The 16170-nt window shown below is 42.2% G+C and overlaps 1 protein-coding gene across 1 annotated transcript; it reads left to right on the top strand.

Annotated features, from left to right (window-relative positions):
• Window positions 1–101: 101 nt before the first annotated feature.
• On the top strand, window positions 102–5909 carry LOC123990945 (C-C chemokine receptor type 6-like). The gene is made up of 2 exons (XM_046291991.1): window positions 102–926; window positions 4179–5909. Exon 2 carries the CDS (start codon window positions 4185–4187, stop codon window positions 5376–5378), a length of 1194 nt encoding a protein of 397 aa, XP_046147947.1. The 5' UTR covers window positions 102–926; window positions 4179–4184; the 3' UTR covers window positions 5379–5909.
• Window positions 5910–16170: the final 10261 nt, after the last annotated feature.

The raw sequence follows: 16170 nt of genomic DNA, 5'->3' as shown, positions 1-16170 counted from the left end.
ACTGTAAATGATCTGATGGGTGACATGTTGAGACATCAATGACATCTTTAAGTCAATCTGAAACCGCAATGCGGGGATCTTACTGTAGTCTGTGCTGTGCCATTGACAGTACCTGCAGGTGGTTGGCTGTTTAGATGTCATCCTACTTGCAGACCACTGCAAAATGGTTCCATACTTAGCTACTAGTGAAATCTAGTGAAATGTCAAAACGTTTGATACCCGTCTGTATAACTTTCAATTTGATGCAGAGGATGTAGACAACCATGTTATTAATCACAGTAGATCATGACAATGATGGTATGCAAGTACATTAAATAGCTTTATTGCACAACTCTTCAGTGATGTTGTTAGCCTAAATTGTTATTATTATTTATTTTTTGGACCTTTTATTAAAACAGTATCCCCCACATAAAGCATGTCTGTGTACAACCATACTACTGCAATATACCTCAGGTTTGAGCATGTTATGAGATTTTTTTTTCTCCCCCCGATCATACCACGCTCAAAGTCGCTTAGGTCACTCGTTTTGCCCATTCTAACATTCAATCAAACACTAACTGAATGCCTTGACACCTGTCTACCTGTTTTATTATAGCAAGCCATGGCCACGTCACTCACTGCCCTGTGGGAGCGAAGCATTTCTGTGAACAGGATGGTGTACCTCATCAACTTAAATCATATTTCTTGAGTTCCCCTGCTTTTATCTTGTGGTTATGTAGGTGTCAGGCTGCCAACTGAGGTTTTGAGAACTTGCAGAGACACTGCGTGGTCACACACATGTAGGTCGATCAAACGGACAAAAACTTTACTTCGTCCTTGTTGATCAGACGTACTGTAATCGCTGAGGTTCACAACTTCACTTCTTCGAACTTGGCTTGGAAAAGTCCCAAGAGTATTTTGTAAAACTTTAATACTCCGTTATTCTGGTAAGTCCTCTCGCACAAGAAATTGAATTATATGTGACCTAGGCAATCTTTTAGCATTTTTCTATAAAAAAATATATAATTGACTTTTACTGTTATATTGTAAGGGGAAAACTGCTGGGTTAAATATGTTCAATATGCACTTAAATGCTTATTTGGAAACAGTGATAATGTATAAAAATATTATATTGTATCTATTGTATACAAATCTGTTGATTTCTAAATCATGCCCTACATGAAATTGACACCATTTAAATTCAACTTTTGACTGTCTTGTCTGACATTGTATTGTCTGCATTGATGCACTCTGTACCATTTTTATTACCCTATATTATTTTTACAAACACTTTTATCATAATACTTGTGTGCAAATATTCATGCTACATGAGGCAGCTTTAAAAATATATATATATTAATGTTTAGGTTTATTATGCAGTCTGAACTTGCATTACCTGAAGAAAATAAATCCCCTTGGGATCTTGCTGGAATGTATCAAATCCAATCAAATATGCATGAACTCTGCAGCTAGGGAAGCTAAGGAAATGTCCACTCTATGCAAATAATAAGTCATATCTCACAAAACATATTGTACAACAACCTATGCAAAAGCCTTTGACTAAACTGTCTGACCCAGATTGATCCTTCATCAGAGGCCCACCTGCACAGCCCAGACTGAACAGAAATAGTTGTAATTAGCCCACCATCACTAATAGCTCAGTTTGTTTTGATATTTTAACCTGCGTGTCGTGATCGCGTTTGGTGTAGGGGGACAAAATAAATGTGTGCATGATAGCTGTGTAACGTTACTGGCGAATGGTGCTCGTTTAATAAAATTACATCAAAGCTGAATCAATGTCTGCACGATAACAAGGGCTATTACTGTAGGACAAAAAAATAAAAAATGATTATGAGATTTCAAGATTGTGCGAATGGTCTGCATTTTTATCTCATGATGCCAAAACTCAACAGTGCGAGCCACTCGGCAAAATATGTGCTTTGATTTAATGATTTAAACTAAACAGGTAGGCTATGCTAGAGTTTAACGCCATCTCACCTGCTCTAAAATGCTACATAAATCAAAACAACCCTAAAACTCAAGAAAATCTAAATGCATATCCCCTTTAAATTGACTGAGATAACGATTGGTATCAGATGCTGCGTGGAAGTTTCATCGGTAAATGTTAAACTTTATAGTAAGAAATGTGACAGGAAGGAGACCACAAACGTGTGTTGAACATGATTCCGATCTTCAGCTCTGGGGAAAGGGGGGTCGACGGAGCGATTACCTGCGGATCAGCAGCCTGGCCAAGTTAAAAAGCATTGGATTGGTGTAAACATGGGTGAGAGAGCGTTTCATTCCGCCATGTTATTTTACAACAGTCGGCGCTATTCATCTGAAATCCAAACCACATTGCGATTGACTTCATTATTTAAACCTGACACTAAACTGATTTTCTAATTAAAATTTGAAAAACTAATAGAAATAAAAACGAATATTAAAACACAAAACGATAATAACCTTGGTATAAACAGGAGGTGAATATATGGCTTAACTTCTTTTCAGGTGATGAGGTATATTATAAGATTGAAGAGAAAATATGCAGGAAAAATACAGTATGTTTGAGAAATCTAACATACAGTTGAAGTCGGAAGTTGACATACACCTTAGCCAACTACATTTAAAGTTAGTTTTTCACAGTTCCTGACATTTAATCCTAGTAAAAATTCCCTGTCTTTGGTCAGTTAGGATCCCCACTTTATTTTAAGAATGTGAAATGTCAGAATAATAGTAGAGAGAAGGATTTATTTCAGCTTTTATTTATTTCATCACATTCCCAGTGGGTCAGAAGTTTACATGCTACCAAATACTAATTCAGTATATTGCCTTTAAATTGTTTTATCTTGGGTCAAACGTTTTGGGTAGCCTTCCACAAGCTTCTCACAATAATTTGGGTGAATTTTGGCCCATTCCTCCTGACAGAGCTGGTGTAACTGAGTCAGGTTTGTAGGCCTCCTTGCTCGTACACGCATTTTTTAGTTCTTCACACACATTTTCTATAGGATTGAGGTCAGGGCTTTGTGATGGCCACTCCAATACCTTGACATTGTAGTCCTTAAGCTATTTTGCCACAACTTTGGAAGTATGCTTGGGGTCATTGTCCATTTGGAAGACCCATTTGCGACCAAGCTTTAACTTCCTGACTGATGTCTTGAGATGTTGCTTCAATATATCTGCATAATTTTCCTCATGATGCCATCTATTTTGTGATGTGCACCAGTCTCTCCTGCAACACCCCCATAACATGATGCTTGCCATGCCTGTGCTTCACGGTTGGGATGGTTTCTTCGGCTTGCAAACCTCCCCCTTTTCCCCCAAACAAAACGAGGGTCATTATGGCTAAACAGTTCTACTTTTGTTTCATCAAACCAGGGGACATTTCTCCAAAAAGTACAATCTTTGTCCCCATGAGCAGTTGCAAACCGTAGTCAGGCTTTCTTTATGGCGGTTTTGGAGCAGTGGCATCTTCCTTGCTAAGTGGGCTTTCAGGTCATGTTGATATAGGACTCGTTTTACTGTGGATATAGATACTTTTGTACCTTTTTCTTCCAGCATCTTCACAAGGTCCTTTGCTGTTGTTCTGGGATTGATTTGCACTTTTTGCACCAAAGTACGTTCATCTCTAGGAGACAGAACGCGTCTCCTTCCAAAGCGGTATGACGTCTGCGTGGTCATTGTGCCATTTTCATATTCAAAACACACAGATTTAAAAACAATTAATTACCAACTTACTGCGATAAAGTATTGTGTGTCATTGTACACAAAGTTTAAACCACTTTTTTTCCCACTTGAGATACTTAACCACACTCTCATGCATTTTCAGGGGGAATTGGGTCACTCAGTGTTGGGGTTATGTAACCTGGTTTCTCTGCAAATTTCCAATCTCTGTATCACACCACACAACATCGCTAACCCCATTCAACCCCAGATTACTTTATAGTCACACTTTTGTCAGGATGTTAATTAACTACACTCAGATCTTTGCAAAAGTCCAAAGCCTTTGTAATTATAATAGTTGATGTTTACAATAGTTGAAATTGATTAGAATAGATTTAAGTATGTCATGAGAGTAATGCATTTTTTTAGTTAGAGTACATAGAGTACTGTATGTTGAAAATAAATTATGTCTGTCAAATTCCAAATGCAGTAAATGAAAGGCCTGTTCTTCTCTGAGTTATCTCTCTCTCTCTCAATAGGAGAAAATGGATGGTACAAATTATAGTGAGTCAACAAATGGCATTACAGAGGACTATGGTGAGATGGAATATGTGGAGCCATGTCAAATGACAAAAAACAACCGTGTGCAGAGAGTGGTGCGACTTTACATCCACTCTATCATCTGTATCCTGGGTTTACTGGGCAACATCCTGGTGATCGTCACCTACGCCTTCTACAAGAAGGCTAAGTCCATGACGGACGTCTACCTTCTGAACGTGGCCATAGCCGACATGCTGTTTGTGGCGGCTCTGCCCCTGATCATCTACAATGAGCAGAGTGACTGGGCCATGGGGATGGTGGCCTGTAAGATTCTCAGAGGGGCCTACAGCGTCAACCTGTACAGTGGTATGCTGCTTTTAGCCTGTATTAGCACCGACCGGTACATCGCTATTGTCCAGGCCCGCCGCTCCTTCAGGCTCCGCTCCTTCACTCTCCTCTACAGCCGCATCATCTGTGCAACAGTCTGGAGCCTGGCCCTGCTCCTCTCTGTCCCCACCTTTGTCTACTACGAGCGTTATGTGCCTGCACACAGCTTCTACAATGTAAGTGAGAATGGATTTTCTGATTACAGCAATGCTATGACACCCGTTGGTCTGAAGAACCCTATATCCTCAGAGTCAGTGGAGGACTCTGTGGTTTGCAACTTCAGGTTCCCGGACAACTCCACAGCCCGCCAGATGAAGGTCCTGGTCCCCAGCACCCAGATGGCGGTGGGCTTCTTCTTGCCTCTGTTGGTCATGGGCTTCTGCTACGCCAGCGTCATCTTCACCTTGCTGCGCGTCAAGAACTTCCAGAGACATAAGGCGGTGCACGTGGTGCTGGCCGTTGTGGGGGTGTTCATTGCTTGTCATCTACCCTATAACGCCGCCCTGCTCTACGACACGGTCCATATGTTCAAGCCCCAGTGGTGCGGGGTGATGGACAACACCCAAGTGGCCAAGACGGTGACGGAGACAGTGGCCTACCTGCACTGCTGCCTTAACCCAGTGTTGTATGCCTTCATCGGGGTGAGGTTCAGGAACCACTTTAAGAAGATTGTGGAGGATGTGTGGCGCGTGGGGAAGAGGGTCATGAACGTCCGACGCTTCTCCAGGGTCATGTCCGAGATCTACGTCTCCACCACCCGCAGGACTGTGGACGGGTCCTCTACCGACAACGCATCCTCTTGCACCATGTGAGGAGGAGACCCTGTGTTGGAGACTGCTGTTGCTTAGAACCCTAGCAAAGTCTGTGTTTCATTTACCCGTGTCTAGTGAAAGTCTACACATTCCTTGCACAATCTTCACAATTTTCTGCCTTCAAATTAAATCTGGGAAAGGGATTAGATAAGCTTTTTTCCTACTTATCTACACAACCCATTCCACAATTTCAAAGAAATTTTAGAACATAATTTTTTTTAAGACCCCAGAGGTAATACTTGGTGAAATCACATTTGGCAGCCATTACAGCTGTGAATAATTTTGAATAAGATTCTACCAACTTTGCACAACTCTAAGTGGAAAAACTCCGAAGTGGGCAAGCGGAGCAAGCAGAGCGAGGTGGGTGGAAAGGACGGGACAGGCAGAGCACGGACTATATGCCAGCAGGATAGCACATATCTCCAATCATCTTTGCTGATAGCAATTTTGTGTTTCCATAAATGGATAAATTTGTATAATTTAGCATTTAGAGTTAAAGCCTCAACCCTTAGTTACCTCTTCCAATTTCAAATGAGCTTGAAATAGGTGAATAATAATATTTGTTATTGTTTTTCTTGACTACAGCTCCAGCGATAAAATACAAAAATATAGACACGTTATATTTGAATAAATTGTCAAAGCGGTCAACCCGTCTGCCCGGCTTCAGTTGGGTCATTATAATTCAAAACATTCTAAAATCACACACACGCCTCGTACGCTCGCCTTTAGTGAGTTTAGGCCATTATGTCAAAATTGCTCAAGCTCATTACATTTCGTTGGGATTCATTGATGGACCGCAATATTCAAACCTTGTCTCTGATTTTCAAGCAGATTTAAGTCAAGACTGAGACTGGACCATTCATGAACACGTAACACCTCTTTGAATGCCATTCTAGTGTTTTTCGTATTATAAAACTTGTGTAATTGTCCCACTGAAAAATAAAAACTCTATCCTAGGGTTAGGTTTTCAGAAGACTGAGGCTTGGCTTTGGTCCTTTTAATTTCTTTTGATCCTGAAAAACTTCCCAGTTCCTGGCGGTGATAAGCATACCCATAACATGATGCTGCCACACAATACTTGAAAATCAAGACATTGCACTCACTTCACATAACTGGCCTGTATGACAAAGTGAAAAGAAAGAAGCCTGTGTAAAAAAATATATAAATTCTGTTTTCAACAAAGCCATTAAGTAATACTGCAAGACAACACAGCAAATAAATAATGGCCTAAATTAAAAACTACGGGCTTGGTTTAAATCCAATACAACAAAACACAGAGTAAAACACTCTGTATTTTTAAGAATTGTGGTGGCAGCATCATGTTACAGGGACTGCAGAGTTTGTCAGGATCAAAGGAAATATGAAAAGAACAAAGTCCAGGTAAGAAGTAATCCCTCTCACCCCCCCCCCCTTTAAGATTTAGATGCACTATTGTAAAGTGACTGTTCCACTGGATGTCATAAGGTGAATGCCCCAATTTGTAAGTCGCTCTGGATAAGAGTGTCTGCTAAATGACTTAAATGTAATGTAAATGTAAGAAGTAAGAGGAAACCCCACTGCAGTGTTCTGACAACCTAACCTTGGGATAGAGTTTTAATTTTCAGCTGACAATTACACAAATTCTAATGCCAAAGACACAGCAGAATGGATTTCCAAGAGGTGATGAGTTCCTCAGTGGTCCAATCTCAGTCCTGACTTAAATTGGAATCAGAGACAGGTGTAAACGTACAATGCAGCCATTTTTATCTCAACATCAAATCATTTCTGGGTAACAATTACCTTAATGTGATTGTTTTCAATTACAATTGTCAAAAAGAAACAAAAATAGCTTCTTAGCATAGAGACATTTCTAAAGCAAGTTTTTTTCTAGGACTATTTGGGAATGTTCTTAGTGGGATGAGGAAAACTGAAAACTAGCGGTGAATCCCAAACCACCACCTCGTCCCTACCAACTCGCTCGGAGGGCCCTCTCTTGTCACGTGTTGCTGACGAACCTCAGTGGATGACTTCCAGAGAGTGACGAGGAGAGCAATAAACCCATCAACTTCAGGACACATTTGTGACTTGAATTATGCAATACATGTCCCACTTCATGTTCCCCCTGTCGTTTTACAAAATATAAACCTCAGTAACAGTTAAACATTTAATTTAGGATTCATTTCATCTGTTATATGTATCAAGTCTCGAAATCAGACATAAACAAATTCACATGGCAGACAATTAGTCACACCTCTCCATTATTTTGTATAACATTGAACAAACTCCAAACATATTGCGGTGCCGTGTCAGGATAGCACTTCGCTCTGAAGCCCCAACAGCCTCAATCATTTCTACTCCCTCTGTTTGGGAAACTTGTGCATGTGGTGGAGGCGTGCGTGAACGCGCAAATGGAGGGCCGAGGAGGGGCGAGGTTAAGGGAGTCATTTGGGATTCAGCCTAGCTGTTATTGGCAGAAAGGTTTGGAACTCTTTCTTATTTGTCTATTAACTAATTTACCGCTTGGTGATGTCACCAGGCAGGCCAAAACTCCAACCCACCAAAACAGGTTGAAATGTCAGGTCTTTTCAAACAGCTCTAAAAGGGCGTTATCATAATTTTCACAATTTCACAGTATTATTCCAACCTCAGAGTGTGGAAGTATATACAGTATAAAACACAGGAAATCTCATTTTTAACTGCACTGGGCCTTTAAATATTGCTGTCCATCACTGAGTTTGTGCAGTTTTGACAAAAAACAATGTAACAGTAAATGTTGCCTAAGAGTTGTGCAAAGTTGGTAGAATTTATTCAAAATGATTCACAGGTGTAATGGGGCGGCAGGTAGCCTAGTGGTTAAAGCATTGGGCTCGTAACCGAAAGGTTGCTAGCTCGAACACCCAAGCTGACAAGGTAAAAATCTGTCATTCTGCCCCAAGGCAGTTAACCCACTGTTCGTATGCCATCATTGTAAATAAGAATTTGTTCTTAACTGACTTGCCTAGTTAAATGAAAAAAATGCCTGCCAAAGGTGCTTCCACCAAATATCAATGGGGTGTGAAGACAAATGTTTTTTATTAATTTGGAAAATATTCTATCATTTTTGTTTTTCACTTTGTAAATTTAGAGTAGGTTGTCTAGATCGGTAGGAAAAAAAATGTATAATATAATCAATGTTTTGATTTCATTTTAAGGAAGCAGAATGTGTACTCTTTCACTAAGCATATTTATTTAATTAATACTATTAGGGAGGAATAATCGACGTAAAATAAAATCTTAATTGAAATGGTAATATCACTGTTCCTGTTTGCTGTTTACTGTTGAATATGAAAGATGTATCGGTTGTTGCTCTTATGCAGTTCTGTCTTTGGTTAATGCACAATTGTGGCTCATGTCTGTGTAATCATTTTCATTGACAAAGTAAATCAAGACTTTTTGTGGCTTATATTAATTTATTGAAGCGGAAATCTGGAGTTGAAACAATAACAAAGCAGGACCCCACAACTGTCTTTGTAAAAAGCCGAGGGATGGAGCGGGAGAAATGTGACTACTCTCAAATGCATAGACTGAGCTATGGATTCAACGACAGACAATCAATGAGATCAAAATGATAGTTTTAACCATGTTTTGAAGCTAAACAGTGTTTGTTTAAAGTTACGTTGTATATAAACAACTTTGGAGTAAAACAAGCTTACGGTTTGGACTCTAATGGGGACCAACAGTTGAACTAAGCTCATGCGGCATTTATAAGTTACTGTATATTCTTCAAGAATCAATGGGTGTATATAATTCATTTAGAATTGATATATAATTAAGTCCAAAAATGGATGTAGGATTTGCAGACTGCCCCTTTAAAGTGTGTACTGACAGAAGGATCGGGACAATATATTCAAATCTGTGTTTCAGACATGGCAAACGGCTCACGAGTACAGTGCAGATGTACAGTACATGCTGTAGCATGTTGTTAGTGCTTTTCCTTAGACAAAGGTCTGTTTCGGGAACACACACACAGTCATTTATTTCACTGGCATGTCAAAATATTGCGTCTCCTGCCGCTAGTCCCACCACCAGCCACAAGGGTGTGAGATTGTGTTGGGCAAAAAACCTCACTGTCTATTCCCATGGCAATAACTTGTGTCAGTTCCCAAGACCAATTAAGCGTAATGATACCCCCAAGGCAGTACCACATAGATCTACTTGGGGACTCTTTTAATTGAATACACTTCTTTTAATACTTTGTCAGGCAGAGACTTTGAGAGCGGAATCCCACATCAATCTATGAATACAGAGTCTATAAGGAGCCAAATATGTCAATCGGACAAAGAAGTGTGGCTCCTGCTAGCCTGGTTAAACCAGACGGAATGCTGTTACTAGTGCAGCGCCCAGTCTGGTTTAACCAGTAGGAGAAGAGACAGCACAGCCACTGCCATCCAACTTCCCATTAGCAACCAATCCAGATCAAATTAAATCAGTAACTATTTATGTTGTGTTAAGTGTACAAAAACAGACAAAAAAAAATGTGCGAGAAAACATTAAGAACTGAAACGCCAGCGCAACTGAAGAGCTGTAGATAATGACAGCAAGAAAAGCGCTTTGGCCTATATTGCTTTTCAATGTAGGTCACACATTAACATTCTGCTGCAGTGGCATTACAGATATAACGCACATTCTCTGCCTGCATGAACCCTGCTATTATTACAGCAATTCAATCATACTGAAAAACCCAACACCCATCACTCACAAGCTTATGAGCCTTGCATTAGAATGACCAGTATTTTGCCATTCATCCAGCAATTCGACTGCCGTGGTCCACACAAATGTAACTCACACAGCATGCTCATTCATAAAGACTTTTGGTTAGACCCAACTTCAAGTCCTTTGAAGGACTTCAAGTTCAGCGACGGGATCTTTGTCATTAAAAGCACAATGCCCTTTCAAAATGTTGATCCATTATTCCATTTAAACACAATTTTTATTTGACCTTTATTTAGCTAGGCAAGTCAGCTAAGAACAAATTCTTATTTTCAATGACAGCCCAGGAACTGCCTGTTCAGGGGCAGAACAACAGATTTGTACCTTGTCAGCTCGGTGATTTGAACTTGAAACCTTTCGGTTACTAGTCCAACGCTCTAACCACTAGGCTACCCTGCCGCCCCATGAGTGATCCTCACAATCAAAGATAGTACAGGTGAAGAAACATTTATATTGCAGTAAGACACAGCCTAAAGGACAGATGAATTATACTGTAGGTCTTGGGAGTTACATTAAAACCTTGCCTTGCCCTCAGCAATGGGTGTGGCACAGAAAAGCAGCTATGTTTGCACTCTTCTCTGAATATGACAAAATGGCAACATAGTGTAAGGGTGACTTCATATATCTTTTGGATGTCATTCACTTTGAAACAGGATCTTATATGACTCAGAGGTAAGTGGGATGTTTGATACTATTGTTAGAGCTTAGAGTCCTACATCAAGTAGACATGGCAGACCTAAGGGCACAGACCATCAGCATATGGGCCTGCCAAGATTTGCCAGTAAGTCACAGGCCTCACACTGTGTGTGTGTGTGTGTGTGTGTGTGTGTGTGTGTGTGTGTGTGTGTGTGTGTGTGTGTGTGTGTGTGTGTGTGTGTGTGTGTGTGTGTGTGTGTGTGTGTGTGTGTGTGTGTGTGTGTGTGTGTGTGTGTGTGTGTGTGTGTGTGTGTGTGTGTGTGTGTGTGAGAGAGAGAGTGAGAACATTGCATTAGCAGACAGGGTTATATTCTCATTTCACAGCTAGCCATTCCCCTTGAGGTCTAAGTAAATTACCCTCTCGTTGTCCCTGCTGGCTGGACCGGGTGACAAAGCAAAACACACATTAGAGCAAAGCCCTGGACCTGCTGTAAGCAGCCTCAGCCCTGTTTCCAGGCACTACAAAAGGAAGCTGTGCAGCAACAGCGACTAATCCCAACTGTGAATTTCACAACCTGCTGGCAAGTACATTTGTTTCACAAACTGCTGTACATTGATGGATTGATTCATAACCTATTGCACAATTTCGGTAAGCAAGGGTGTCACTAAAAGTGTAAGAAAACACTGCCACCCAAAAAATATATACACACACATATATATATATATATATGTTAAGTGCCTATCTCAACGCATTTTGGAGAGTGGCATTGCCAGTCAATATGGATGCCATATACTTTCAGCAATGTGAAACACACATCTGTTATTATCTGGCCACCAGGATTTCGTTACAGATTCAAATCAGTTTATTGTTGCTGCAAATCATTTACCATACTGTGGGGTGTTCTATCATTCACTGTGCAATAGCACCCTATGTAATTGTCGTAATTGTCACGTTCTGACCTTAGTTCTTTTGTTATGTCTTTGTTTTAGTATGGTCAGGGCGTGAGTTCGGTGGGTTGTCTATGTTATTTTTTCTATGTTTTGGGACTTCTGTGTTTGGCCTGGTATGGTTCTCAATCAGTGGCAGCTGTCAATCGTTGTCCCTGATTGAGAACCATACTTAGGTAGCCTGGTTTCACTTTTGAGTTGTGGGTGATTATTTTCCGTGTCAGTGTTTTGTTCCACATGGCACTGTTTCGTTTTTTTTTTCACATGGTCTTTTATTGTTTTGTCCAGTGTTCATTATTCTTATTAAAAACCAAGATGAACACTTACCACGCTGCTTATTGGTCCGATCCTTGCTACTCCTTCTCAAGAAGAGAAAGAGGAAAGCCGTAACAGTTGTAGGTTATACCGAAAGTGAATACATTTGTATTCTCAAGTCCAATTGTGTAACATTGTTTGCATCTTTGTCTGCCTTTGGCAACAGCTTTGCAGCAAGTTACATTCCCATTCTAAGAAAGAACATTATAACATTTCCACTTTGGTCTAAGAATTAAGTCATAATTACATTTTACATACATTTAGCGACTTACAAATTGGTGCATTCACCTTATGACATCCAGTAGAACAGTCACTTTACAATAGTGCATCTAAATCTTAAAGGGGGGGGGTGAGAAGGATTACTTATCCTATCCTAGGTATTCCTTAAAGAGGTGGGGTTTCAGGTGTCTCCGGAAGGTGGTGATTGACTCCGCTGTCCTGGCATCGTGAGGGAGTTAGTTCCACCATTGGGGGGCCAGAGCAGCGAACAGTTTTGACTGGGCTGAGAGGGAACTGTACTTCCTCAGTGGTAGGGAGGCGAGCAGGCCAGAGGTGGATGAACGCAGTGCCCTTGTTTGGGTGTAGGGCCTGATCAGAGCCTGGAGGTACTGAGGTACCGTTCCCCTCACAGCTCCGTAGGCAAGCACCATGGTCTTGTAGCGGATGCGAGCTTCAACTGGAAGCCAGTGGAGAGAGCGGAGGAGCGGGGTGACGTGAGAGAACTTGGGATGGTTGAACACCAGACGGGCTGCGGCGTTCTGGATGAGTTGTAGGGGTTTAATGGCACAGGCAGGGAGCCCAGCCAACAGCGAGTTGCAGTAATCCAGACGGGAGATGACAAGTGCCTGGATTAGGACCTGCGCCGCTTCCTGTGTGAGGCAGGGTCGTACTCTGCGGATGTTGTAGAGCATGAACCTACAGGAACGGGCCACCGCCTTGATGTTAGTTGAGAACGACAGGGTGTTGTCCAGGATCACGCCAAGGTTCTTAGCGCTCTGGGAGGAGGACACAATGGAGTTGTCAACCGTGATGGCGAGATCATGGAACGGGCAGTCCTTCCCCGGGAGGAAGAGCAGCTCCGTCTTGCCGAAGTTCAGCTTGAGGTGGTGATCCATCATCCACACTGATATGTCTGCCAGACATGCAGAGATGCGATTCGCCACCTGGTCATCAGAAGGGGGAAAGGAGAAGATTAATTGTGTGTCGTCTGCATAGCAATGATAGGAGAGACCATGTGAGGTTATGACAGAGCCAAGTGACTTGGTGTATAGCGAGAATAGGAGAGGGCCTAGGACAGAGCCCTGGGGACACCAGTGGTGAGAGCGCGTGGTGAGGAGACAGATTCTCGCCACGCCACCTGGTAGGAGCGACCTGTCAGGTAGGACGCAATCCAAGCGTGGGCCGCGCCGGAGATGCCCAACTCGGAGAGGGTGGAGAGGAGGATCTGATGGTTCACAGTATCGAAGGCAGCCGATAGGTCTAGAAGGATGAGAGCAGAGGAGAGAGAGTTAGCTTTAGCGGTGCGGAGCGCCTCCGTGATACAGAAAAGAGCAGTCTCAGTTGAATGACTAGTCTTGAAACCTGACTGATTTGGATCAAGAAGGTCATTCTGAGAGAGATAGCGGGAGAGCTGACCAAGGACGGCACGTTCAAGAGTTTTGGAGAGAAAAGAAAGAAGGGATACTGGTCTGTAGTTGTTAACATCGGAGGGATCGAGTGTAGGTTTTTTCAGAAGGGGTGCAACTCTCGCTCTCTTGAAGACGGAAGGGACGTAGCCAGCGGTCAGGGATAAGTTGATGAGCGAGGTGAGGTAAGGGAGAAGGTCTCCGGAAATGGTCTGGAGAAGAGAGGAGGGGATAGGGTCGAGCGGGCAGGTTGTTGGGCGGCCGGCCGTCACAAGACGCGAGATTTCATCTGGAGAAAGAGGGGAGAAAGAGGTCAGAGCACAGGGTAGGGCAGTGTGAGCAGAACCAGCGGTGTCGTTTGACTTAGCAAACGAGGATCGGATGTCGTCGACCTTCTTTTCAAAATGGTTGACGAAGTCATCTGCAGAGAGGGAGGAGGGGGAGGGGGAGGAGGATTCAGGAAGGGAGGAGAAGGTGGCAAAGAGCTTCCTAGGGTTAGAGGCAGATGCTTGGAATTTAGAGTGGTAGAAAGTGGCTTTAGCAGCAGAGACAGAGGAGGAAAATGTAGAGGAGGGAGCGAAAGGATGCCAGGTCCGCAGGGAGGCGAGTTTTCCTCCATTTCCGCTCGGCTGCCCGGAGCCCTGTTCTGTGAGCTCGCAATGAGTCGTCAAGCCACGGAGCGGGAGGGGAGGACCGAGCCGGCCTGGAAGATAGGGGACATAGAGAGTCAAAGGATGCAGAAAGGGAGGAGAGGAGGGTTGAGGAGGCAGAATCAGGAGATAGGTTGGAGAAGGTTTGAGCAGAGGGAAGAGATGATAGGATGGAAGAGGAGAGAGTAGCGGGGGAGAGAGAGCGAAGGTTGGGACGGCGCGATACCATCCGAGTAGGGGCAGTGTGGGAAGTGTTGGATGAGAGCGAGAGGGAAAAGGATACAAGGTAGTGGTCGGAGACTTGGAGGGGAGTTGCAATGAGGTTAGTGGAAGAACAGCATCTAGTAAAGATGAGGTCGAGCGTATTGCCTGCCTTGTGAGTAGGGGGGGAAGGTGAGAGGGTGAGGTCAAAAGAGGAGAGGAGTGGAAAGAAGGAGGCAGAGAGGAATGAGTCAAAGGTAGACGTGGGGAGGTTAAAGTCGATAGTTGCGCTGATGTTGATTTAAATGCTTGGGAATCAATTTTGCTTTGGCAGTGCTTTTGATGCAAAAGTTCTACCTATTGATGTCACGTAAGCCTACAATTTGCATTGTTTCTGTAGAGCTGTACAGCCATAGAAGCAAGATAAGAGAAACCAATCACCTCTGGTTGGAGTTACAAATACTGCTTATGAAAATGGAAAAATATGATTTAATTTGTCATTCTCATCACAGTACCAACTGGGCACAAACAGGTTAAATCAACCTTGTTTTAATGTAATTTGTCAACTTATTGTGGCGTGGAATCTACAGTGCCTACAGAAAGTATTCATACCCCTTGACTTATTCCACATTTGTGTTACAGCCTGAATTCAAAATGTATATTTTTTTTATTCTCACCCACACAATATCCCATAATGACAAAGTGAAAACATGTTTTAAGACATTTTATCAAATTCATTGAAAATTAAATACAGAAATATCTCCTTTACATAAGTGTTCACACCCCTTTGTCGAAGCACCATTGGCATTACAGCTGTGAAACTTTCTGGGTAAATCTCTAAGCGCTTTTCTGTCACGTTCTGACCTTAGTTCCTTTGTTATGTCTTTGTTTTAGTTTGGTCAGGGCGTGAGTTGGGGTGGGTAGTTTATGTTCTTTTTTCTATGTTGTGTTTATGTGTTTGGCCTGGTATGGTTCTCAATCAGAGGCAGGTGTCGTTCGTTGTCTCTGATTGAGAATTATACTTAGATAGCCTTTTCCCACCTGTGTTTTGTGGGTGATTATTTTCTGTTTAGTGTTTTTCGTCACCTTACAGAACTGTTTCGGTTTCGTTTCATTCTCTTTGTTATTTTGTTTAGTGTTCTGAGTTTAAATAAATATATATCATGAACACATACTGCGCTTTGGGCCTCCTCTCCTTCCACCGAAGACAACAGTTACATTTTCACTCCTGGACTGTGCAACATTTGCCCATTACTCTATTCAAAACTCTTTAAGCTCTGTCAAAGTGGTTGTTGATCATTGCTAGAAAACTGTGTTTAGGTCTTGCCATATATTTTCAAGTGGATTTAACTCAAAACTTTAACTCGGACACCCAGGAAACTTCTCGGTAGGTAACTTGAGTACTACTTAAGTAGTTTATTTGGGTGTCTGTACTTTACTATTCATATTTTTGACAAATTTGTACTTTTACTTCACTCTATTCCTAAGGAAAACAATGTACTTTGTACTCCATACATTTTCCCTGACACCCAAAAGTATATATCCATTATGGTCCAATTCACACACTTCTCAAGAGAACATCCCTGATCATCCCTACTGGCTCTGATCTGGAGGACTCACTAAACACAAATGCTTTGTTTGTAAATTATGTCGGAGTGCTTGAGTGTGCCCCTGGCTATCTCTAAATTT

Source organism: Oncorhynchus gorbuscha, linkage group LG12, assembly GCF_021184085.1.
Source record: "Oncorhynchus gorbuscha isolate QuinsamMale2020 ecotype Even-year linkage group LG12, OgorEven_v1.0, whole genome shotgun sequence".
Classification (NCBI taxonomy): Eukaryota; Metazoa; Chordata; class Actinopteri; order Salmoniformes; family Salmonidae; genus Oncorhynchus; species Oncorhynchus gorbuscha.
This window is presented reverse-complemented; position numbering and strand designations above follow the sequence as displayed.

Bases quoted from the DNA above. Each gene is read 5' to 3' on its own strand.
- LOC123990945 (XM_046291991.1), top strand. From the start codon at position 4,185: ATGGATGGTACAAATTATAGTGAGTCAACAAATGGCATTACAGAGGAC.